We start from the raw sequence: 24,153 nt of genomic DNA on the forward strand, positions 1-24,153 counted from the left end.
CAATGGAAAAATATAACCTTGTATAAACGTCTTCGATTCTCATTTTAACAGCTTGGTGAGTGACCCTTTTCCAACTAAGTGCTGAGAGAAACCAACAAATGGGAACCGAAACAAGCCCAATTCACTAGTTCGTCATGTAGTTCAATTATAGATTTATTTCTGAACTGCATGCAAGTGTGTGTTTGCTTGTTGTATTTTACCCTATGCCGAGTAGTCTAAATTTGGCACTCGTTTTCTACTGCTTGCTCATCTTAACATTAAGATGTCAAAGTATTACATGTCAAATTTTGTGCTTTTGGGAGTGTTCCCTTGATTGATCCTGATGCACTAATCCTGATGCACCCAACGCTTAAATCCTCACCGATTCTTGTTAACAGGTCTGGCAAGAAAGGGTCTGTTTATCTAGAAGCCCACACTGAAGACGAAGAGAAACAAATGATGCCATTAAAATTAAAATAAAAAGGTGAACATTTGTCAGTGATTCTCTTGCAGGAAATAAAGGAAGAACACCTTCTTGCCAATTCACTTAAGTGCTGCCAATAAGTCATCTACCAAGCCCACACCGCCCTCTCCCAAACAGCATCAGAAATATATCTTACTGAATTTGCGTCAAGCTTTATTATTATTATTTGCAATAACCGGGGGAGTGGAGACTGTGAATCCCCTCCCTCACGGACACACTCCATCATCCAGGCTGGCCAGCTCTTCCCCTGCAGCGCTGTGGGGGCTCCGTGCAGGGGCAGGCTGGGGGATATCAGAGAGGCTAGAGGTAGGAGACGAGGGGGGTGGAGACCGCCCGCTCGTCCCCCTCGTTTCATCTTCCTTCAACTCCAGCAGTGATCCTTTGGGCGCATTTCCGTCACCCCAAACGTTTTCATTTTTCAGATTCCGGTTCAGTTCACATTTGCGTAAAATTGACTCTCCATTTTTGAAGTCCACAACCATATAGTGCTTGAAGGAACCAAAAGAAAGACTAGGGAAAAAGTAATAAGTCTTCCACAGATCGGTCAATGAGCAAAATAATAGAGTTCTTTCGTATCATGTTTTGTTTGTATTTTCCCTCAAAATAAACCACATTTTGGCAGTTATTTTTTCTCTACTCTGGTGATCCTGTTGTAGACTAATATTAGTTTTTTCAGAAGAGTTCTAGAACTAGCCGGCTACAGCGATCCAAGTCGTCGAGTCAGAATCAGTCCACAGGTGGCCGTGAAGAAGAAGAGGAGGTAAGGAGGGGGGGGAGGAAGGTGGGGAGGCTAAGGAAGTGGTGGTGGGAGGCTAAAGGGAAGTGGGTGGGGGGAGGGGGGTTCAGGGGTGGGGCGCTGCTGGTCTGCCGGCGACTGCTGGAATTGTACTCAGAAGGTGGTGTGATGTTCGATCCTCGCTCACTCTCACTCTCGCTCTCACATTCTCAGACACTCATCTCAGCAAGACGCTTCACTCTCTGCTTTAACTCGGACACGACGCAAAAGACAGAAGAAATTCCAGTGGGGCGTTTTCATTGTTCATCGTTGTCTATTTTATCCCCAACCAGCATGAAATCTGTAGAGGAGAAATGAGGAAGAAAAGCTTATTAGCTGAAGGAGCCAAAGTCTTGTGTTCACGTGCTCAATGCATGCAGAGAGTGATCTCTCATTAGGCTTCTACAGTGAATTTATAGATCTCAGAATTGGTCACCAAATGACACGGTCTATACATGCTCTTTAATGAAATCACTAATAGTTACAATTTCACTCCATCTCCATAATAAAATAAAATGGACAAGACTAGCATTTCCTGCATAAGTATCTCCCAACGCAACATTAACTTTCAAACAGTCTTTAAAAAAAAATGTGTTTATCCCTGGCTATTCCCTTGCGGTTGCGTGGTGCCCTAGAGGTGCTGTAGGGGTGACAGTCAGTAGGTCAGTAACTCACCAGGCCTGGCTCTTGAGCTTGCGCAGCTCCTTGGTGGCCCATGTGGCCAGCGTCTTGGTCTTGGTGGTCTTGGACCTCCGGCCCTCCGTCAGCAGGTCGTTGATGAGGGGCCGCAGCTCCACCAGCTTCATCACGTCCTTCCCAAAGGCTGTGCACAGGTCTCTGTGGAGAGGAAAGAGGGAGAGTTGGACCACATGCAGCACATTTTACATCACAGGGGAGGGAAAGGGTTAACTAAGCATGTCACAGGAACAACACCATTTACATACTGTAAGGAGAAGCAGAGAAACCAGTTTAACATTGACCAAGTCGCTGGGAACACGACTCCGATCAAGAGGCTTGCTACCTAAAACAACTCCTTTTCAAGTATGAAAAAAAAATGTGTATGCACTAACTGTAAGTCGCTCTGGATAAGAGTGTCTGCTAAATGAAAAAAAAAAAAAAAAAAAAACCGTGTTTGTGCAGGTTTCAGATAAATGCTATTAAAACATCTGAGTTTTGAGTACAAGATCTCACAACCCAGACAGGTTTTCCTTATATACAAAAATAAAACAAATCAGAATTCATCATACTAAAGTGTTTCTCATGCCTTGAGATCGCCTGCCCTCCTCCATGCATCTTAGCCCCAAGCTGCCCCTAACATTTCTATGCTGTGTCATACCAAAAGCATCTTCAGTATTATTGTGATCCACAACGCAAGCATCACTACCACTTTCGGATAATCCAAGTTGCCTTACCCTATGAGTCCGGCGGCGTTGGCCACCACGCCGTCAGAGTGGTCCTCGTCTTCAGCGATGTGGTGGATGAAGGACAGGATGAACTCCACTCTGGGCTGCACCAGCATCACGTCAGCTACAGGTAGGACAGAGCGATACAATGAAGACAATGTTCAGCACAATCATGAGAATTAAGACAGAGGTGACAGAGATGTTCAATATTCACTCAAAGTTGCCATAATTCTGGCAAAGAAGTGATTAAGGATGCTTGTTAGGAAATGTGCCCCACTCCAAAGTGCGAAAATTGGAAAATGCCACAATGTGCAAGTGTGGGGTCCAGCAAAGTCCAGTGTTGATAACGGCAGCCCTGCTACCTCATGAACACTGGGTGAAATAGACCCTGCTTTACTCTGTGACGACCTAAAATCCCAACTGCCACAGCTCAAAGCAGCGAGAGGAACAGGCGTCAGTGGACGGAATCCTCAGTCTCTACTGTAAACACACTAGTGCAGGAAAATCCAACAATTGGCATCAAGACAATTAAAGACACAATATCAATACCATAGTCAGCAATACACCAACATACTAGATCCACAAAATCTGTAGATGAGTTATGATGCTGGGGGGATGGTAGCTAGGGGACTCACGGTGCACATTCTCCTGGTCTCCCTTCAGGCCCTGGATGATGCCAGTGTAGGCCTCCAGACAGCCCTCCCGCAGCTCGTTCAGATAGTCCACCATGTCATAGTCCGTCTGCCAGGGGGAAGGAACCAACACACAGCAGGTTAGCGGGACGGAGGACAGACAGCATCGAGGAGCGCAACTGTCATTAGAGGAATCCAAAGGGCTTCATAAGAGTAACTGGTCAATTCATATGTTAGCATTATCCATTGTTTCTATTGAGCACTATATTACTAATATCACTAACAAACTCTGGAAGAGGCAAGCTTAACAAGGTTCCAACAAAAATGCTCAGGGAAGAAACTTGTGGGGTCCAGCAAAGTCCGGTGTAGATAACGGCAGCCCTGCTACCTCATGAACACTGGGTGAAATAGACCCTGCTTTACTCTGTGACGACCTAAAATCCCAACTGCCACATCTCAAAGCAGCGAGAGGAACAGGCGTCAGGGTCAAACAAAACAAAGGGATGCCAATGTGGTACAGTGTGTGTCCATCTGTTCTACCTTGTCGACTTGTGCCTGCGACGCCTGCTGCAGCGTGTCCAAGACGATCTCCAGGTACTTCTTGAACTCTCCTCCGATGGCCAGGGCGATGTCTCCGAAAGCTGACAGGATCTGGGGCTTCACTGACCGGTGCACATTCTCATTCTGCAGGGGCAACACACGTGCCCTTAGTCAGTACTGGTGACAAATTGCATTAGTATCCACAAGACTTAACCTAACCCATATGAACAACGGCTTAGCTGGAATCATGACTCTTTTCTTTCTGATAAAAGCAATTTTTTTGTGTCTACGGTCAGCTTGACATGAAGGCATTTATATGCTTCTACAAATAAACGGTCAATAAAAACGGAGGCCGTAAATCTGCAATAAGACTCAAATGTATGGTCCTGCACATTCCAGTAATGATAATGGTAGCCTTGCCATTACCAACACAGATGGCAGAAATTAAAGTGACACTCACCCCCAGGTTCTCTAGCAGGAGCTGCATGATCTCATCGCAGTAAGGCAGGATGTTGGACATCAGGGCTCGGCACAGGTCACACACCAGGCCCACCGCAGCCAGACACACCTGACAAGGGAGGGTGGTGAGGGTAGTGGAGTTGAAATAATTAAGTGTTGACTCTTAGGCAAGCATTACTAGAAGTAACTTAGCTACTAAATCAGTGCATTTCAAGTGTGGGGTCCAGCAAAGTCCAGCGTAGATAAAGGCAGCTCTGCTACCTCAAACACTGGGTGAAATAGACCCTGCTTTACTCTGTGACGACCTAAAATCCCAACTGCCACATCTCAGAGCAGCGAGAGGAACAGGCGTCAGTGAAAGGGAGGACAGTTTTTGTTTTTGACACTAAGAGATTCATATAATCCTAGAACCCACTTGATATTCTGCGTAATTCTTCAGTCCAATTCCCAGGAAAGGTTTAAAGGCATCCATGTATTTCTGAAAGTCAGCACCCAATACTAAGGAGGAAAGACAGAAGACATTACAACATTGAGTATGGATACATGCACACAATAATATGCTTATTGTAAATAAAACACTCATATAACAGTTCAATTTAAACGTTTACATGCTTTGCAAGAAGAACAATTTCCCTAATAAACCTGTTTACATGGACACATCTGAAATCAGTCTACCTGATAGCACTTTGATAAATGCAGAAAATCTTCAATCAAAATAAACGTTCTACCATAATGACCATGTTCTTTTTGGGAAGCCTATTTGATTCCGACCCCGGAGATATAAAGTTTGTATGTGAAAACTACTTCTAAAGATTCATACTTTCAGTTTGTCCAAACTCACTTGCGCATAAGAGGGAGGCTTGCGTTGCTGGTGCTAGCACACACACAGATCAAATACATCGCTGGAACACCGATTAAGCCGTTTATATATCCTTATCAGTCGAATGATAGCTCAGAAAACCAGGTGTTTTAATCGACTTATGTTTACTTTCATTGTGATGAGCTGAGTAAGGTGTTTACATGACTAATGCCATACTCAGCCTACTGCCATAATACTTCAATACTGACTTATTAGTGTGCATGTAAACGTACTCAGTGAGGCGTGTGACACTGGACATGCAACACACCATTTACATACTGTAAGGAGAAGCGTGGAAATCAGTTTAACATTGACCAAGTGGCTGGAAACATGTCTCAGACAAATCTTATTAAACATCAGGGTTTTCAGGGTTTTGAGTACAAGATTTATCATCACAGACCAGATACGAGGTTTAACTGCTTAGATTCACATAAACATAATTCATCCTACTAAAATGGGTGGAGGGTGTTGGTAGAAAAACAGTGTGTGTGTGTCAGACTGTTTTAAAATGGCTCACCTTCCACCAAGGTTGAGACGGCCATGAGTGCGTCCTCCTGTACACCCCCGGAGCCGGCGGTGTTCTGGAACATTCTGAGCAGAGAGGCCATCACCACGTCTGAGATCTGCAACGCGTCCTGGTGCTGCACCTTCCTCAGCACATTCTATAGAGAAGTGGGGAGGGAAAGGGTTTTAACCTAACATAGCACAGGCTAACTATCATCATTTAACTACAGTGAGGAGACGTGGGAAAGAGGCTAGCATTGAGACAAACTCCAACCCACAACTTGTTTCCTTGTTGGGTGCCGGTCTACGGTATCTTTCCTCATAAAGCACTCTCCTTTACTAGTCTCATATTGATCATGTCTGTGCAGGTCTCAGATTCTTCCTATTAGTGTCATCAGGGTTTTCAGTACACGATTTCTCGTCACAGACCAGACAGGTACTAAAATGTATATTTTTTCTAAGGCTTTCAAATACTCAAGACAGCTAAATGTATTCATGGAACCCCCTAGGTATTCTACTCCTACCTCTAGTTCGAGGAGGTTGAAATGGTTTCAGGGTCAAACTGAATGAAGCCAGCTCGTCTCACCTGCAGTGTGGCACACAGTAGAGACTGGAGGTCATTGAACTGAATTCTGTCCGACGTGCTCTGGATGTGGGACTGAGAGGAGAGAGAACACATGAAATCAACATTAGATTCTTCAAAACAGAAAAGACTCCAAGCAAAATGTCTAATAGTTTAAAGTAGGCCTCAGATAAATCCTTAAGTAAACATCAGAGCTTTTCAGAGTAGTGAGTACATGATTTCTCATCACAGACCAAAAAGGTTTCCCCCTTTTTTTGGGACCACATGACCCCCCCCCAATCCATCTCTCTCTCCCATCCCTCCTCTATCTGTTGGGACCCACCTCCATCTGCAGGACCTGCTGCAGGCGCTCCATGATGACCAGGGTGGTCTTCTGCACGGCTGGGTAGCAGTCCTTGGCGCTATTCTTCACAATCTCCATCAGGGCCTCGTAGGCCGCGCTACGCAGGTTATTCTGGTGACCGTCCGGCCTGTTGGACACAGAGGGAGAATATTGCTTTAATTCACTTAATCATCATTACTACGCATCAGGAAAACATTTATTATTAATATTATTATTATTTTATATTATATAGAAATGCGTACAATTCTTGGCAAAAATTTGGTGCATTCAAATACATAAACCAGATCTAGGACGACGAGACTGGACAAGACAGACTCAGAGCCTCCAAAAGGGTATGTACAGCTAAGGGCTTCAAAGGATTTCCTGAGGAAGTAGATTTTAACACCATTCTACATCTCCAAATGTTGTCATTCAAGGTCTCAGATATTGTGGTAGGGGTTATCCATCACACGTTCAGCGTGGTGCATGATTTCTCATCACAGACCAGAGAGTTAGTCTCTAGCTAACTTTCAAGAACTCCTCCAGACAAATGTCTAGTTTGTTTGACTAGCCAAGTTGAGAGGTTTTTTAAACCTCTACAGTCCTGGACAACAGAAGGTGCCGTTCCCTCCCCCCTGTCCGCATACCTGTCTGTGGTTGGTTTCTAGTGGACAGTACCGTCCCCGACCCGTTTCTAGGGATTTGACAGTCCTGCCTACCAGTCTGTGGTTTCTAGGAGTTTCTGGAAATCATCCTGAAGCGTCTGTGGTCTGGGAGTCTGGAAGTCTGCCTACCTCTCCCTCTGGTGGTATCGTCTGTGGTTTCTAGGAGTTTCTGCAAAGTCTGTGGTTTCTGGACAGTCCTGCCTACCTGTCTGTGGTTTCTAGGAGTTTCTGGACAACGAGCTCGAAGGAAGAGGAGAGGCAGTACGTGGCAGGCTCCTCCTGGTCCTCCGCTGCATCTGTGGCTTCGTACGCCGCTTCTGCCAGGCTGGAGAAGGCCTGAGGGGAGGGAGGGAAAGTTATGAGGGCATTCATATGGAAACACTGAATGATCGAGTCATCATTTGTGGTCCTTAAAAAAATTTTTTTAGCTGGTCTCAGATATTGTGGTAGGGGTTATCCATCACATGTTCAGCGTGGTGCATGATTTCTCATCACAGACCAGACAGGTATTTCTCTCAACTACAGATACTTTGATACAACCTATTCCACTCGAGTGCGGTGGATTGAGATCTAAGGCATCAATTGTTGTAATTGAGCGAGTGTCTTTGTACTGTGCAGTCTATCGCTGATGCTTGTGGTGATAAAACAATGATCTCTGTGGGATTAATTAAGTACTACTGCTACATGTGTGGTGGAGGCCCACAATGGAAATAAGCTGTGAAACTTTTGGAGTTATCCTCGATTATTTTAAATGCATTGTACCCACGTGTTGTTGAATTGGGTTTTAAAATGGACAAACAAATAAAAAAGCGGCTCTAGCTTCTGTCTCACCCAGCAGACGTTGGATGCGACGCGTGGCTCGGCCCCCAGGCCCTCGATGAGGCACTGCAGCAGAGGGGCCAGGTACACTTCGTTGATGGCCGCCTCCGGCAGCAGCTCACAGATCCTGCCCACCGTCCAAGCTGTGGTGTCCCTCACCACCACACTGGGGTCCTTCATCAACTCAATCAGCGTGGGCATCGCCTGGGAGGGGAGAAACAAGAGCAGACTGGTCACTAACCACAGTAGTGTCAATTAGCAGAGGAGGGGGAGCGGAGATACATGAAGTCTTCCCATTTAAGAGCTTTGAGATTCTATGAAAAGCGCTATAGACATGTAATTAATTAATTATTAAGTACTGTTAACCAGCATTCAAGAGGAGAAAGACAGGTACTGTTAATATAACAGCAGTATTCAGGTGTAGCGAGAGAGGGGCATGGTTTTTAAATGTGTTAATATAAGATGCACATATTTGCCCAGCAACAGAGTTATTTGGTTTGTAATTATGCAAGCAGAAGTGGAAAACGTTGAAACCAATAACAGGACACCGGTTTCCAAAACAGATGTCCCCAACAGGAAAGGGGAGTGAGAGGCTTGCAGAATATTGTGAGAACAGCGATAACTATGTATGAGGAAGAGAGGAAAAATGGCCTGCCTGGAGAAGGAGTAGGCTATGATAAGAACAGCGGGTGTGTGTGTGTATATGTAAATATGATGGTCAGGAGAGCAGTATAGGAAAACCACATGAGCTAAACTAGGTGTGAGCAAGATGTGTACAGTGGAAAATACAGCCCGCCTAAAGCGGGGGTGGGATTTTCCTCTGACGTATGTGTATAAAAAAAGATTTGTGCCAAATTTTGGGACAGAGTGCTCTCTGAACAAACATACTGACCATTGCAGAAAGGGGGTCTTTGTTAATTCATTATTTAACTAGAGATTTACAACCTCTGGGAATTATTCAAAGATTTGAGAAGTAGTTGACTTCAACCATTGAGATAACAAAATTCTCGGGACAATTGTTTACCATATGTCGCTGCAGAGGGACAAGAGAGAGTCATGTGAAAATGAGTTGATCAGTCATGGAAATAAAAGTGCTGACAAACAAATTGACTCCTATTTAAAAGAAGAGCAAACTATGAAGGAAAAAAATACTGAAAGTTTTGGTGCAGGTATAGCTAACAAAAAATAGGTATTGCGGTGCCAAAAACGATACTAGAAAGTTATCAAAAATAATATTCCGGATATGTAACTATGGATTTTTTATTCTCTATTACAGAGTATGTCTAAATCCAGCCTTACTGAATTCGTCTGTGCAGGTCTTTTTATTTTAATTTTTTATTTCACCTTTATTTAACTAGGTAAGAGTTGAAGGAGAACAGGTTCTCATTTACAACTGCGACCTGGCCAAGATAAAGCTAAAGTAGTGCAATAAAAACAACACAGAGTTACATATGGGGTAAAAAAACATAAAGTCAGAAATACAACAGAAAATATATACAGTGTGTGCAAATGTGGCAAGTTATGGAGGCAAAAGGCAATAAATAGGCTAAAGTGCAGAATAATTACAATAGCATTAACACGGACATGCACTAGATGTGCAAGAGAGATTATGTGCAAATAGAGATACTGGGGTGCAAAAGAGCAAAACAAATAACAATATAGGGATGGGAGGTAGTTGGGTGGGCTAATTTCAGATGGGCTGTGTACAGGTGCAGTGATCGGTAAGGTGCTCGACAACTGATGCTTGAGTTATTGAGGGAGATAAGAGTCCAGCTCAGAGAGATTTTTGCAATTCGTTCCAGTCATTGGCAGGCAGAGAACTGGAAGGAAATGGCGAGCCAAAGGAGGTGTTGGCTTTGGGAATGACCAGTGGAGATATACCTGCTGGAGACGAGACTACGGTGGGTGCTGCTATGGTGACCAACTGACCTAAGATAAGGCGTGGGATTTGCCTAGCAGTGATTTATAGATGGCCTGGAGCCAGTGGGTTTGTTGACGACGAACATGTAGTGAGGACCAGCCAACAAGAGCGTACAGGTCACAGTGGTGGGTAGTGTATGGGGGCTTTGGAGACAAAACGGATGGTACTGTGATAGACTACATCCAATTTGCTGAGTAGAGTGTTGGAGGCTATTTTTGTAAATGACATCGCCGAAGTCAAGGATCGGTAGGATAGTCAGTTTTACGAAGGGCATGTTTGGCAGCACGAGTGAAGGGAGGCTTTGTTGCGAAATAGGAAGCCGATTCTAGATTTAACTTTTGGATTGGAGATTCTATGTGAGTCTGGAAGTTGAGTTTACAGTCTAACCAGACACCTAGATATTTGAGTTGTCCACAACTCTAGGTCAGACCCGTCGAGAGTGGTGATTCTAGTCGGGTGGGCGGTGCTAGCAGCGTTCGATTGAAAAGCATGCATTTAGTTTTACTAGTGTTTAAGAGCAGTTGAAGGCTACTGAAGGATTGTTGTATGGCATTGAAGCTTCGTTTGGAGGTTTGTTAACACAGTGTCCAATGATAAATCTCAGATAAATGTCTCAGATAAATCCTATTAAACATCAGGGTTCAGGGCTGAGTACAAGATTCTTTCATCACAGACCAGATACAATGTTTTAATGACTTTTTTTTGCCTTAGATTCAAATATTTCCGTTTTTACAATGGAAAGCAGAAACAAGATTATTTATTGACAACATCAAGTAGTCCCTCCATGTTTCAGTCAGTTTTCTTGAATTTGGTGCCTAGTGAATAACAGGTTTTAGCTCTGATTATGGACACTTGCAAAGCTTATCAAGGCACACTCCGAGACAAGCACCAACTTCAGTTATCAGTCCAACAAGGCTTGGGGTCAAGGATTGGGGCATAGTTGGTGTCCCAAATGGCGCACCCTATTCCCTACATAGCGACATTACTTATGTGCCCTGGTAAAAGTAGTGCACTAAATAGGAGCCATTTGAGACGCACCCATAGTCATGAAAGAACATGGCGGTATCTAGCTGAACCACCATGTTCTTTCATGACTGTGTGTGTGTATGGGTCCAGTCCAGCCTACTTGTGAATGAACATGTCTGTAAACACCAGATTACCCTGGCAACAACTTAGGGTACATGGTGGTTCATCTAAAAGATGAATTGGAATGTATTTAATGCCCAACTTGCAGATAGTTTCATTATTAACCATAAGGCGTTCAGAGCACACAGAAAAGACAATGCGTTATCTGATGGGCATGCAACACAAGGAAAAGTGAGAAATGCTTGCCGGCCTAGACAAAGACCTTTACAACAGATACATTTCTACGTGGCCACAAGCAATTCTCTTCCTTGCACACCACACCATGTTAGTATCCATGTTAGTCTATCCTGCTGTGAAACTCCACCGAAACCCCTTGGTGAAATCGGTAGTATCAGTAAGTAGGTATCATTATACTGCGGTAGTAGGTGTAGTTACCTGAATGACAACGGGTTTGAGCTGGTTGGGCTATGCCTTATTGATGTGCATTTCACGAACGATTTGTTCTTTTTGAACAACTTTTTACTGACTCGTTTTTCTGAGTGTCTGGTTCATTTGTCTTTCGTTTGACCTGCTGGTACTGGTCGTAATGAGTCCTACCTACAGCAGGGTTAATACACGCTCCTCCGGCTCAGCGCCTCCAGAGATGTGCGCCGACCACCAACTGTCTGTCATATGCGCGCAGAGAAATAGATCATGAGCATAGAGAAGAAAAATTTATGTTTATAACTGATAATTGATCGCATGGTGCAAGAATGAATGCAATTAATTGATAATTGAATGTTATGATGGACACAGCTTTGTAGAACCAAAACATACACAGCCTCTGCTCAACAAACTATAATTGTTACAGTTGTTGGCGGGGCTGCAGTTCCGAACGACATTGCGCTCATCCCTCACGACAGACATTTAAGCAATGCATTCCGGCAAGAGTAGTTCACAAACTAGTCCCGATCGCGGCCACAACAGCTCATTTAAAATGTATCAAGAAATAATCTTATCAACAAATGTACATTGTTTTAAAGCACAGTTTTTACAGCTCCAATAAGCCCCCTATGGTGAACAACGTGAACAAGAGGCTTGTAGAATCATGACTCAAGTTTTCAGTTCATCGTTTGCCGGAGTGGGTTTCGCGTGCTCTGGGCATGACTGATTCGAATGAACGAAAGGAGTTGAACGATTCGTTGTTTTGACGAACGATTAAAAAGATCGGAGAGTCAGTAAGAGCAACTTCCCATCACTACTCTGTTTAGATACCAAGATAATTTTAACAGATAGTCAAGTCTCCTCTTCTATCTGATATGTTAGCATAGCAGCCGCTGGTTGAGATCATAATATGGTGGTGTTCCGTTTATGCTGTACGTCTTCATGTCCGCCATGCATACTATATTCTACATGTGGTGTAGTTCAAGTTACCTGGATGACGAGAGGTTTGAGCTGAGTTGAGCTCGGGGCCCTCCAGGATGGAGCCAAGGCCATGACTGAGGCGTGGCGGTAGCGCCAGTCGGGGTGCTGAATGTGCTCCTTGATGAAGGGGACGTGAGGCCAACGTCGCCTCGCAACACGTGGCCAGCAGCATCAGGCAAACGCCCGCCGCCTTGCACGGGTTCCAGTCAGTCATCGTCGTCATTCTCGCCCTGAGGAGGAAGAGAGAGAGGTGAAGGAGAGGCGTATTCACATGAAACGTTATGACATTGAGAAAGTAGGGAGGTTAACCAATGTCACATGACAGAGGCACAGAGGGAAGGAGAAGTGAAAGGAATCATACTGACTTGCAGAGGACAAGTAGGAGAGGTAAGACATGCATTTACATAAAAGGTATGTCGGGAGAGATGACCTGGTTGTACACAGAGGGGAAGGAGACCCAGAGTAAATGGCATACATTTACATGAACATGTACAGTGAGGGAAAGTATTTGATAACCTACTGATTTTGTACATTTGCCCACTGACAAAGAAATGATCAGTCTATAATTTTAATGGTAGGTTTATTTGAACAGTGAGACAGAATAACAACAAAATCCAGAAAAAAAGCGGTGTCAAAATTTATAAATTGATTTGCATTTTAATGAGGGAAATAAGTATTTGACCCCCTCTCAATCAGAAAGATTTCTGGCTCCCAGGTGTCTTTTATACAGGTAACGAGCTGAGATTAGGAGCACACTCCCTGAAAGGGAGTGCTCCAATCTCAGCTGTTACCTGTATAAAAGACACCTGTCCACAGAAGCAATCAATCAGATTCCAAACTCTCCACCATGGCCAAGACCAAAGATCTCTCCAAGGATGTCAGGGACAAGATTGTAGACCTACACAAGGCTGGAATGGGCAAGCAAGACCATCGCCAAGCAGCTTGGTGAGAAGGTGACAACAGTTGGTGCGATTATTCGCAAATGGAAGAAACACAAAATAACTCTCAATCTCCCTCGGCCTGGGGCTCCATGCAAGATCTCACCTTGTGGAGTTGCAACGATCATGAGAACGGTGAGGAATCAGCCCAGAACTACAAGGGAGGATCTTGTCAATGATCTCAAGGCAGCTGGGACCACTAGTCACCAAGAAAACAATTGGTCAACACACTACGCCGTGAAGGACTGAAATCCTGCAGTACCCGCAAGGTCCCCCTGCTCAAGAAAGAACATATACATGCCCATCTGAAGTTTGCCAATCCGAACATCTGAAGATTCAGAGGAGAACTGGGTGAAAGTGTTGTGGTCAGATGAGACCAAAATCGAAGCTCTTTGGCATCAACTCAACTCGCTGTGTTTGGAAGAGGAGAATGCTGCCTATGACCCCAAGAACACCATCCCACCGACAAACATGGAGGTGGAAACATTATGCTTCGGGGGTATTTTTCTGCTAAGGGGACAGGACAACTTCACCGCATCAAAGGGACGATGGACGGGGTCATGTACCATCAAATCTTGGGTGAGAACCTCCTTCCCTCAGCCAGGGCATTTGAAAATGGGTCGTGGATGGTTATTCCAGCATGACAATGACCCAAAACACACGGCCAAGGCAACAAAGGAGTGGCTCAAGAAGAAGCACATTAAGGTCCTGGAGTGGTCTAGCCAGTCTCCAGACCTTAATCCCATAGAAAATCTGTGGAGGGAGCTGAAGGTTCGAATTGCCAAACGTCAGCCTCGAAACCTTAATGACGGAGAAATTCTGCAAAGAGGAGTGGGACAAAATCCCTCCTGAGATGTGTGCAAACCTGGTGGCCAACTACAAGAAACGCCTGACCTCTGTGATTGCCAACAAGGGTTTTGCCACCAAGTCATGTTGCAGAGAGGGGTCAAATATTTATTTCCCTCATTAAAAATGCAAATCAATTCATAACATTTTGACATGCGTTCTTCTGGATTTTTTGTTGTTATTCTGTCTCTCACTGTTCAAACAAACCACCATTAAAATTATAGACTGATCATTTCTTTGTCTGTGGGCAAACTTAAAAAATCAGCAGGGGATCAAATACTTTTTTTCCTCACCGTACCTATAGCATATCAACAAGGACATTGTGTACAAAAGGACAAACACAAAATAACCGATACCAACACACAAAGGACAGACAAATTCAGCTAGACACGTATTGTGTCTCATTAAAGCCCCTAATAGATAGACTGGGATGGTAGGTACAGATACCCTCACACCTCCCTGCTAGACTTCACTTCGTACACTTGTACTAATTATAGAATGTGTGGTAGCAGTGCACACCGTCTTCCTGGGGAACTATCAACTATTTTTCTATCTGTGGTATTAGACACAAAATGGTGGTGTCTGGATGGGTGAGGAGCCTACCCGCCCCCCCCCACTTATCCTGACTTGTTACATGTCTGTGCAGGTCTCATATTGTGGTAGGGGTCATCCATCACATGTTCAGCGTGGTGCATGATTTCTCATCACAGACCAAACAGGTTTTCCTATGAGGCAGAATCTTAATTTTATATAAAGATTGAGGACTGTGGTGTTGTACAGAGATCTTAATACCAGTAATTTATTCACCCATATCCTTATTAATAAGTTTCTGTCTCGGATCATTCTAGGTTATAGAGGTATTATGACGGATGTTTTCGTGTCTCCGGCTGACATTATATCATGGAGAGTCACCACCGCTGCCCTGTTCTCCAAGGACTAACTGGCTGGGGTTGCCTTCCCTTCACTTCCACTGGCTGGCTTACTCTGTCCGGTTAAGGTTTCAACACTCTGTGGCTGGCATTTTTCACATACTTCACATTAATCCAAACCTGTTTGGTCAATTTCTCCCTCTGCCAACTTCATTAACATGGTTTCACTTAGAATTGTGTGTCGGCTGTGTTAGCTAGGCTGGGCTGTGAACGGCAAGGAATCTTGCCTTGTGTTAAACACAAAAAAACTATACACTGAAATAGTGTGTGTACAGAGGCTTCATTTGAATTATGTGGGTGTATCAAAGCTGTGCCCTAATGTGTAATCAAGAGGATATTGAGGTGTAAAATGTCTGCCGCGGGCTCTTCTCCTGCGTACCTGCTTGGTGAGTGTCTGGGTGAGGATGGGCACCAGGTATTGCAAGGCTCCTTTGGCGTAAAACTTGCTGGTGTGCTCTGGGGGCCGGCCCTGCTCCGATGCCTGGGGGAGAGAGATGTACCAAACTTAGAGGAATATTTGCCTTTTTGCTGTTGTGCAACTTCATTGTATGCAGTGTGCTTTTAAAATAAGGTAAGGGTGTCAGCTTAACGGCTGCATAATGGAGTGTTTACAAAATAACACAAGGTACGTGCAGGTCTCAGAGATTGTGGTAGGGGTTATCCATCAGACGTTCAGCGTGGTGCATGATTTCTCATCACAGACCAAACAGGTGAGCTATATCATCACTCAGCAACATGGATCACTGAGTCTCTTTCTGGTGTTATAATATATAAAACGTGTAAATTTACATTTGTGGGCTGGAATGTTGCCTTGTGTTTAGTTTATAGAGTTGAAACACATTTGAAAGTGTGTGTGTGGGGGGGGGGGCTCACCTCAGTCGCTTCGATGGCCAAATCCATCTCCTCATCACACACATTCGACCAGAACTCGATTCCTTGTAAGGCAACTTCATCAATGTCACTTTTCATGGCTTCTATTGTGATCTGTTTGGGGTAGGGGAGGGAGAGGACAGAGACCAAAGGGAGGGGGTCAGGACGTTCATTTTAAAAGGAGTGTCCTTGATTACGGACCACTGGCGTTCGTGTCCGTGCAGGTCTCAGATATTGTGGTAGGAGTTATACATCAGGCTTTTCAGAGTGGTGCATGATTTCTCATCACAGACCAGACAAGTGGTCAACAAGCAACCCTACAATATCAGTAACTGATAAGGTCCATCAAGACCTTTTTTGGCGTTCTCTACGTTAAGTATTTCAGATAGAAGCACATCTAAAAACCTGTCAGAATAATGCCTTTCAGCACCTAACTTGAGGACCACAGTTAGAGGGGGGGTGCTTACCGCAAACAGTGCTGGGCCCATGTACGTTTCCATGTACTGATAATACAAAGACATTATCTTCACCAAGTTCTGTAAGGCAGCCACTCGTACCTGTGGGAGACAGACATTGCATTTCACCAACATTGGTTAAGAATATGATTATTGGCTGAAAGCATGGAATAAATGTGCCAAAAAAGGTTTAAATAGAAAAGAAAACTCACGATACTCACTCTGGTGTCTGGGCACTGTGTGGCCTCGCAGACGACCTGCATTATAAAGTGTCTCTCCGTCTGAAAAACACAAACCGATTCACTGTTACGACGGGACCATAGACAAAGCATTCAAAACCCAGCCTTTTGGGTAAGCATTTGTGAAGGTCTCAGATATTGTGGTAGGGGTTATCCATCACATGTTCAGCGTGGTGCATGATTTCTCATCACAGACCAGACAGTTAAGTCTATAAACAGGCTCAGATTTGTCCATTTCATCATTCAATTTTTGGGGTCACAGCATGCGACAAAGGAGGAACTTACACACTAATATAGTGGGACCGAGGCAGGGCGGGGCAGGAGACACAAACACACCTCTTTGTCGAAGTTGGCTTTGGTGAACTCCAGTGAGTTGAGCAGCGCGTTGGTGGCGGCCAGCTTGACGTTGTTGCTGGGCTCTTCCTTCCTCATGCCCTGGATGATGGCCGTCAGGATCTGGTTGGCGTTGTCCTGCAGCTGCTCAGGGTCCTACAGTACAGGGGAGGAGAGAAGACAGTTGTTCATGGAAGTTACGTCTGCTCTGCAGTGAAACATGCATTGGAAAACAAAGACAGCAATTAAGTCTAACCTCGATTTTGGAATCTTGTCTTGGTGCAATTGTAATCGAGGAAACAATGTCACAAGTTTCATATTACAGCAGTTTGATGTTGTGTGGGGCGGGTTGAGGTTAGAACCACTGTTTCTCATGTGCGCAAGTGTGTGCGTCGGGGGCACTCACGATATCCTGGCAGATGTATCCGATGGCCTCCAGGGTGGATTCCTTCATGTGCTCGGTGCTGCTGGGGTCCGTCACGTTAGCCACCAGCTGGGGAATGAGCTCGGGCCACTGGGTGACGGGGATCTCTGCGCAGGCGATGCCAGCCACGCACTGGGAGGCCGAGCTGGGCCGGTACGTCTCCGTGCCCAGGGTCTGCAGAACCTGGAAGGGAGTGAAAGGGGGGGGGGGTCAGAGGTGAATCAACTGGTGCATTTGGCTGGGTGAGACCAAATGAGATGGACATTCGTTCTTATAGGAGCCAAGGGCTTAAGTCAAATAAGTCATTTGGCTGGGTAGGTTTCTTGACGGGGGAGGGAGGGTCGAGGTGTAATCAACTTCAGCACCTGGATCCTCTTTTCCCCCAGGGGATATTTGAATGAAATGATTGTCACTGTGTAACCCACACTATCACTTAACAAAACCGTAATAGAGGCTTTAATATACTTCAACCCAAGGTGGAGGTGGGGAGCCGGGAGACCAGATAAAAGCCTACTAAAGGTAGAAAGTATAAATCCATCTGCACTAAGAGGTGGAAGAGGAGTTTCTCCTTACAAAGTTCTTGATCTCCCGCCGGGCGTTGGCATCGATGGCCAGCCATCTCTGCTGGTAGCGTGTCTTCACGTCCGGGTCCTTGGAGGTGAGCGAGTTCTTCACCTGCAGCCCTGCGGCCACGCGAGCCACCTGGGTGTTGCCAGGGTTGGCGAGCACCTTGGAGAGCTCCACCAGGAACGCGGGCTGGAGAAAGACAGGGAGAGTGGGTGGGGGGAGTTTTTAAAATGTTTTTTTTTACAATCGGACCATAAGATAGTAGTGGTTTGTAAGTCTTTCAGTCCCCAGCATGAGTTACATTTCACTGCAGTCATTCTGAACAGTGTTCAACAGTTACATTCAGCAACTGAAGAATGTAGGAGGCTAGTAATCAATCAACAGACATGACAGAGCAGGTTCGTATGCAATAGCAAAACAATTTAAGACACTAAATTCCATTTATACTGCAGTCAGTGAGTGGCAGCAGTGGGCTCCACAAATCTCTTTTGATCCATATGTGGTTGTTTTAAATCAGATCTGTAATGCGTTTGTGTAACCAAAACAACAAACTGCTAAAATAACTTGTTTAGGTCTAGGTTTTACATATACAGTGCCTTATTCAGACTTATCCCACATTGTTATTTTATTTATTTAACTAGGCAAGTCAGCTAAGAACAAATTCTTATTTACAATGACAGCCTACCCCGGACGATGCTGGGCCAATTGTGCGCCGCCCTATGTGCCTCCCAATCACAGCCTGGAATCGAACCAGGGTCTGTAGCGACCGCTGCGCCACTCGGGAGCCCAAGTTACATTACAGCCTTATTCTAAAATGAATTCAATAAAAAAAAAATCCTCAGCAATCTACACACAATACCCCATAATGACACAGCAAAAACGGGTTTAGACATTTTTGCAAATTAAAAATAAATAACAGAAATACCTTATTTACATAAGTATTCAGACCCATTGCTATGAGACTCGAAATTGAGCTCGGGTGCATCCTGTTTCCATTGATCATCCTTGAGATGTTTCTACAACTTCATTGGTCCACCTGTGGTAAATTCAATTGATTGGACATGATTTGGAAAGGCACACACCTGTCTATATAAGGTCCCACAGTTGACATGGCTTGGTTTTTGCTCTGACATGCACTAAGGTCGAAGGAATTGTCCATAGAGCTCCGAGACAAGATTGAGTCGAGGCACAGATCTGGGGAAGGGTACCAAAATATGTCTGCAGCATTGAAGGTCCACAAGAAAACAGTGCCCTCCATCATTCTTAAATGGAAGAAGTTTGGAACCACCAAGACTCTTCCTAGAGCTGGCCGCCAGGCCAAACTGAGCAATCGGGGGAGAAGGGCCTTGGTCAGGGAGGTGACCAAGAACCCGATGGTCACTTTGACAGAGCTCCAGAGTTCATCTGTGGAGATGGGAGAACCTTCCAGAAGGACAACCATCTCTGAAGCACTCCACCAATCAGGCTTATGGTAGAGTGGCCACGGAAGCCACTCTTCAGTAAAAGGCACATGACAGCCCGCTTGGAGTTTGCCAAAAAGCACCGAAAGGACTCTGACCTTGAGAAACAATGGGGCGGCAGGTAGCTTAGTGGTTAAGGACATTGTGCCAGTAACCGAAAGGTCGCTGGTTCTAATCCCCGAGCCGACTAGGTGAAAAATCTGTCTGTGCCCTTGAGCAAGGCACTTAACCCTAATTGCGTCTGCTAAATGACTAAAATGCAAATAAGATTCTCTGGTCTGATGAGACCAAGCTTGAACTGTTTGGTCTGAATGCCAAGCATCACGTCTGGGGGAAACCTGGCACCATCTCTACGGTGAAGCATGGTGGTGGCAGCATCATGCTGTGGGAATGTTTTTCAGCGGCAGGGACAGGGAGACTAGTCAAGAGATCCTTGATGAAAACCTGCTCCAGAGCGCTCAAGACTTCAGAATGGGGAAATGTTCACCTTCCAACAGGACAACGACCCTAAGCACACAGCCAAGACAACGTAGGAGTGGCTTCGGGACAAGTCTCTGAATGTCCTTGAGTGGCCCAGTCAAAGCCCAGACTTGAGCCCGATTGAACATCTCTGGAGAGACCTGAAAATAGCTGTGCAGCGACGCTCCCCATCCAACCTGACCGAGCTTGAGAGGATCTGCAGAGAAGAATGGGAGAAACTCCCCAAATACAGGTGTGCCAAGCTTGTAGCGTCATACCCAAGAAGTCAATGCAGTAATCGCTGCCAAAGGTGCTTCAACAAAGTACTGAGTAAAAGGTCTGAATAGTTATGTAAATATGATATTTCCAGGGTTTTTATTTTATAAATTTGCAAAAAAATTCAAAAATCCTGTTTTGCATTGTCACTATGGGGTATTGTGTGTAGATTGATGAGGGAAAAAACAATTTAATCAATTTTACATTAAAGCTGTAACGTAACAATGTGAGAAGTCAAGGGGTCTGAATACTCTTCAAAGGCACTGTATACTCTGCTTTGTGACCAATTTTAGCTATAAGAGCTCATCTGTGACCCCTATTCCAGGTCTTCCATTAGTGGGGCCTATGAGGCATCAAGTGTCTAGCTTGGTGTCACAATCTAGGCTTTCTGGAGATTAAAAAAGTATATCCAAATACTTAGATGAGAGGAAATCTCTATGTCCCTTTAGCTGATGGGTTAAAATACAGATTGGGTTTAATCATAATTCGATCGACAATGATAATGAAGGACAGTGGACGGCAGCACAAAAGGACATTTAGCAACACTTGTATCATGACTCCTGTAATAGTTTTTGATCTGAGTAGCTAATTATGTGACTAACATTCACAGAGCAGCACAGCCCAGCAAACAGAGCCATAGATATTTGGTACCTTTGTGAGGTGCCTAGCGGTTAAGAGTGTTGGGCCAGTAACCGAAAGGTCGCTGCTTTGAATCCCGGAGCCGACTAGGTATGGCAGTGTGCCCTTGAGCAAGGCACGTAACCCTAACTGCTCCTGTAAGTCGCTCTGGATAAGAGTGTCTGCTAAATGACTCAAATGTAAAAAATAAAACAAATAATTTGACTTGAAAAAAGCTACATATGGATGTGTGGCCAAAGAAGTGGGAGATTACATAATACATGTGTAGCTTTTGACTACCCTGCAGAATATACAACACATCTAATTTGTATGTAACAATGGAATACATAGAGTTGGAGAGGGAGCGCCAGGGTGTGGCGACGGGGGCAGTATGACGAAAATAAAAAATGTATGCCCGTAAGTCACGATAAGAGCGTCTGCTAAATGACTAAAATGTACAATAGAGTGAGCAGGAGAAAGGGTAAGTGTCAGATGTAAGTAGCATGCCACTTTCGGTTCAAATGAGTCTTGCACACCTTGCATAAGCTAGCTTTTTCTGGGGGGGATCTGCCACTGCCCAAAATAGTAAACACAATATCATAGCATAAATGTTTTCTCAAATGGCATACACACAAGCGGACCCATATTTCAAAGCTAAATAGCTATGTAAAAATATAGCTCAATGACAGATGCCTCGATCACGCCTTACTTCCTCTTCTATAGCCAGCAAGCTACACCCTCTTTCCCTTTCTACTCCAAAAATGCAATGGCCATCTGTCAGGGAGGGGGGACGAGTGCTCTTGCTCCTACTAAAAGTAGATAACTGGAGCTTTCTGGTGAACTATTAGGTACATCATGAATACCATACTGAATCAAATGCAGCTATAGGATTACAACATGTTAGCCACATGTGTCCATTTCAAAACAGGGTAATCCGCCCTGCTGGTGATATATCACTATCAGTGAACTCGTTTTTCTATGCCTGGGTTATATTGCTCAAGTGATATTAATCTGAATGCATTTTTTTATCACAAACGAGAATTTGTCGAAAATTGAGTATGTCAAGTGATCATGTCGAGGCACTGGATGCCGACATGGGTATAGCTGGTGTGCTAGCTAGCTAACGTGGGTTAATGCTAGGTCTCCATTCATTCGCGAAAGCTGAGGCGTGTGACGCTGCTGCTATAATGTCGAGATGGAGGAAGGAAGGGCCCAGTTGAAAACGCCGGCAATTCATTGAGTTCATGCCCTGTGTTTCTGGCGCCAGACCTGAATGTGACCGGAATAAATTATCCGTCTGACTGATAAATGTGTAGCTATACAAACCAAATTTTCAATTGCCGCCTGCTCCAGAAACTTCTGTGCCGCCTCCAGTTCATTTCGATCTGAGGGGGGCGAGAGGGAAAATGTTACCGTTATAGTATGTGAATAGCTAGTGCACTTGCTAGTTAGCTACAACATGAAGCAGCAAAGTTCTGTTAGCATGCATCTACAATTCCTACTTTGCCTAGCTAGCTAGCTAGAACGATTAGCTAGGTAGGCTACCACGATTACCTAGCTAACGTTAGCCACTCCGTACAGTGCGTACCAGTGATCACATTCACCTGTTACGGCGATTATCTATTTGGGAAATTGTGGGTGTACATTTCCCGATGAGAGATTAGTTCGTTAACTAACTAAATTAAATAGCCAATGTATTAAGCGTTACAGTAGCTAGTTAGCTAGATGACCCATATCATGCAACACACTGGCTACCGGGGGATGCTCACTCGCGGCTAGTTACTAGATACCAACGATTAAGTTAACCATTGAGCTAACCAACTCGTTTCAAACTCTTTAGCTAACGTTAGTTAGCTGTCCAAATTACATCACCACGTTCAATGCACAAGTGTTTACTTCACTAACTAGCGTATACTAGCTAATGTTTACACGATCGAGTCCCTGCTTATTATATATTTTTTCCACATCATGCACATGCTAACTACAGTACCTAGCTAGTAATCTTTAAAGTTAGCGGGCGAGCAAGGCAGGGCCGACTTAGTTGCACATGAATGGCTAGCTAGCAAAGTGAATTGATAGGTAACTAAACGTATCAAACCAGTAAAAACATCACATCAAAATGACAAACTATGTGGGTGACAACTTTTTCAACGGATAATATATTTTGAGAACTGGCAGCTCTGTTAATGCCGCCCAGACTGAACTATTAGATAACGTGCTAAAAGTTAGCATGTTAGCGAGCTCACCACAGAAGCCGCATCCGCGGGAGTGAGTAGGCCGTAACATTAGCAGCCCTAGCTAGCAAGGCATTTCCCTCCTCCCTTTTTCAGATTTAACTTTCGCCCGTTATCGCTATCAAATACAGATATGTCAAGTTACTGGGCCTAAACTCTTCACATAGCAAATGTTAAAGAGAAGTATTTGGAGCTGTACAATCACCTGGAGAGACAGTTTTTTCGAGGATTGTTATCAGCTCCATTCTGTCCCAACCACTCTTCACAGAAGTAGTCGCTAGCTAGTTGGATTGCCGCGCACAACTCAACCCGGATTATATTTCTTCAGTGTTCAGCCAATGTAACAGGACCGTGGATAAATCAATGTAAGCCGGTGAGAAAAAACATACACGCCCGGTATCCCCCAGCCGATGAGTTTACTCTGGATATGCGCTATTTCCAAACGCGGAACCTGAAAAGAAGTGTTTTAGCAGCAATGCTGCTTGTTCATCCTGTGTTGTCGGGAGGGAAAGGGCCGCGCTCGACTCCCGCGGAAGGATATCACGCCCCGCTGCTATGGCACAAAAAAAAAAACTCCTCCCTATCTCCCGCGCGAGCGCGTTTTCATGTGCGCGCACCTTGTCTGGACCTTAGACGTATTAATTTTTAACCAAAACTTGATGCTTGTTCACACAGGTAAAGTATTAGCCAACTGTTGTATAATTGTTGTTGTAACTTTGATGTCCTGCACTTCTCAAATAATCAACCATAAAATTATCGGACTCTCTCAGTCAATTCTAAACCAAAGGTGGAGGGACAAAATGGCAAGCTAGCCTAATGTAATGACATTTGACCATCATTTAAATTGGTACGAGTCATGTACGTAAGTAATCCCCTATGCTTTGTGTACTCCCTATAGCTTTTAATTCCCAATGAATTTGATGAAATAAGCCATGGAAAAGTGCAACCAGAGGTCCACCTGCATAATAATAATAATTGGACAAAGTTCAAATAAATCGGCCCTTAGCCTGCCATCCAGGGCACTATTGATTTGGTCAGTGATAGTCTTGGTTGAGCTGTCACAGCTGCCC

At 44.6% G+C, this 24,153-nt stretch overlaps 1 protein-coding gene and 3 non-coding genes across 4 annotated transcripts; all 4 read right to left on the minus strand.

The window, feature by feature from the left end:
* Positions 1-1,446: 1,446 nt before the first annotated feature.
* LOC121569486 (importin subunit beta-1-like) lies at positions 1,447-23,611 on the minus strand. The gene is given in 24 exon segments (XM_045213656.1): positions 1,447-1,539; positions 1,914-2,075; positions 2,651-2,765; positions 3,277-3,382; positions 3,814-3,957; positions 4,274-4,381; positions 4,688-4,770; positions 5,649-5,793; positions 6,222-6,293; positions 6,541-6,688; positions 7,411-7,541; positions 8,037-8,228; positions 12,445-12,574; positions 12,576-12,643; positions 12,645-12,665; positions 15,528-15,629; positions 16,022-16,132; positions 16,486-16,575; positions 16,695-16,754; positions 17,049-17,201; positions 17,452-17,652; positions 18,043-18,225; positions 22,176-22,234; positions 23,289-23,611. Coding segments are annotated over 24 exon segments (2,625 nt in total). The 5' UTR covers positions 23,329-23,611; the 3' UTR covers positions 1,447-1,538.
* Positions 2,955-3,098, minus strand: LOC121570843. Its single transcript, XR_006001581.2, has one exon. It is a non-coding gene; the product is annotated as a small nucleolar RNA SNORA79 (small nucleolar RNA).
* LOC121570847 lies at positions 3,613-3,756 on the minus strand. Its single transcript, XR_006001585.1, has one exon. It is a non-coding gene; the product is annotated as a small nucleolar RNA SNORA79 (small nucleolar RNA).
* On the minus strand, positions 4,485-4,626 carry LOC121570846. The gene has a single exon (XR_006001584.1). It is a non-coding gene; the product is annotated as a small nucleolar RNA SNORA79 (small nucleolar RNA).
* Positions 23,612-24,153: the final 542 nt, after the last annotated feature.

Source organism: Coregonus clupeaformis, unplaced genomic scaffold (assembly GCF_020615455.1).
Source record: "Coregonus clupeaformis isolate EN_2021a unplaced genomic scaffold, ASM2061545v1 scaf0136, whole genome shotgun sequence".
Classification (NCBI taxonomy): Eukaryota; Metazoa; Chordata; class Actinopteri; order Salmoniformes; family Salmonidae; genus Coregonus; species Coregonus clupeaformis.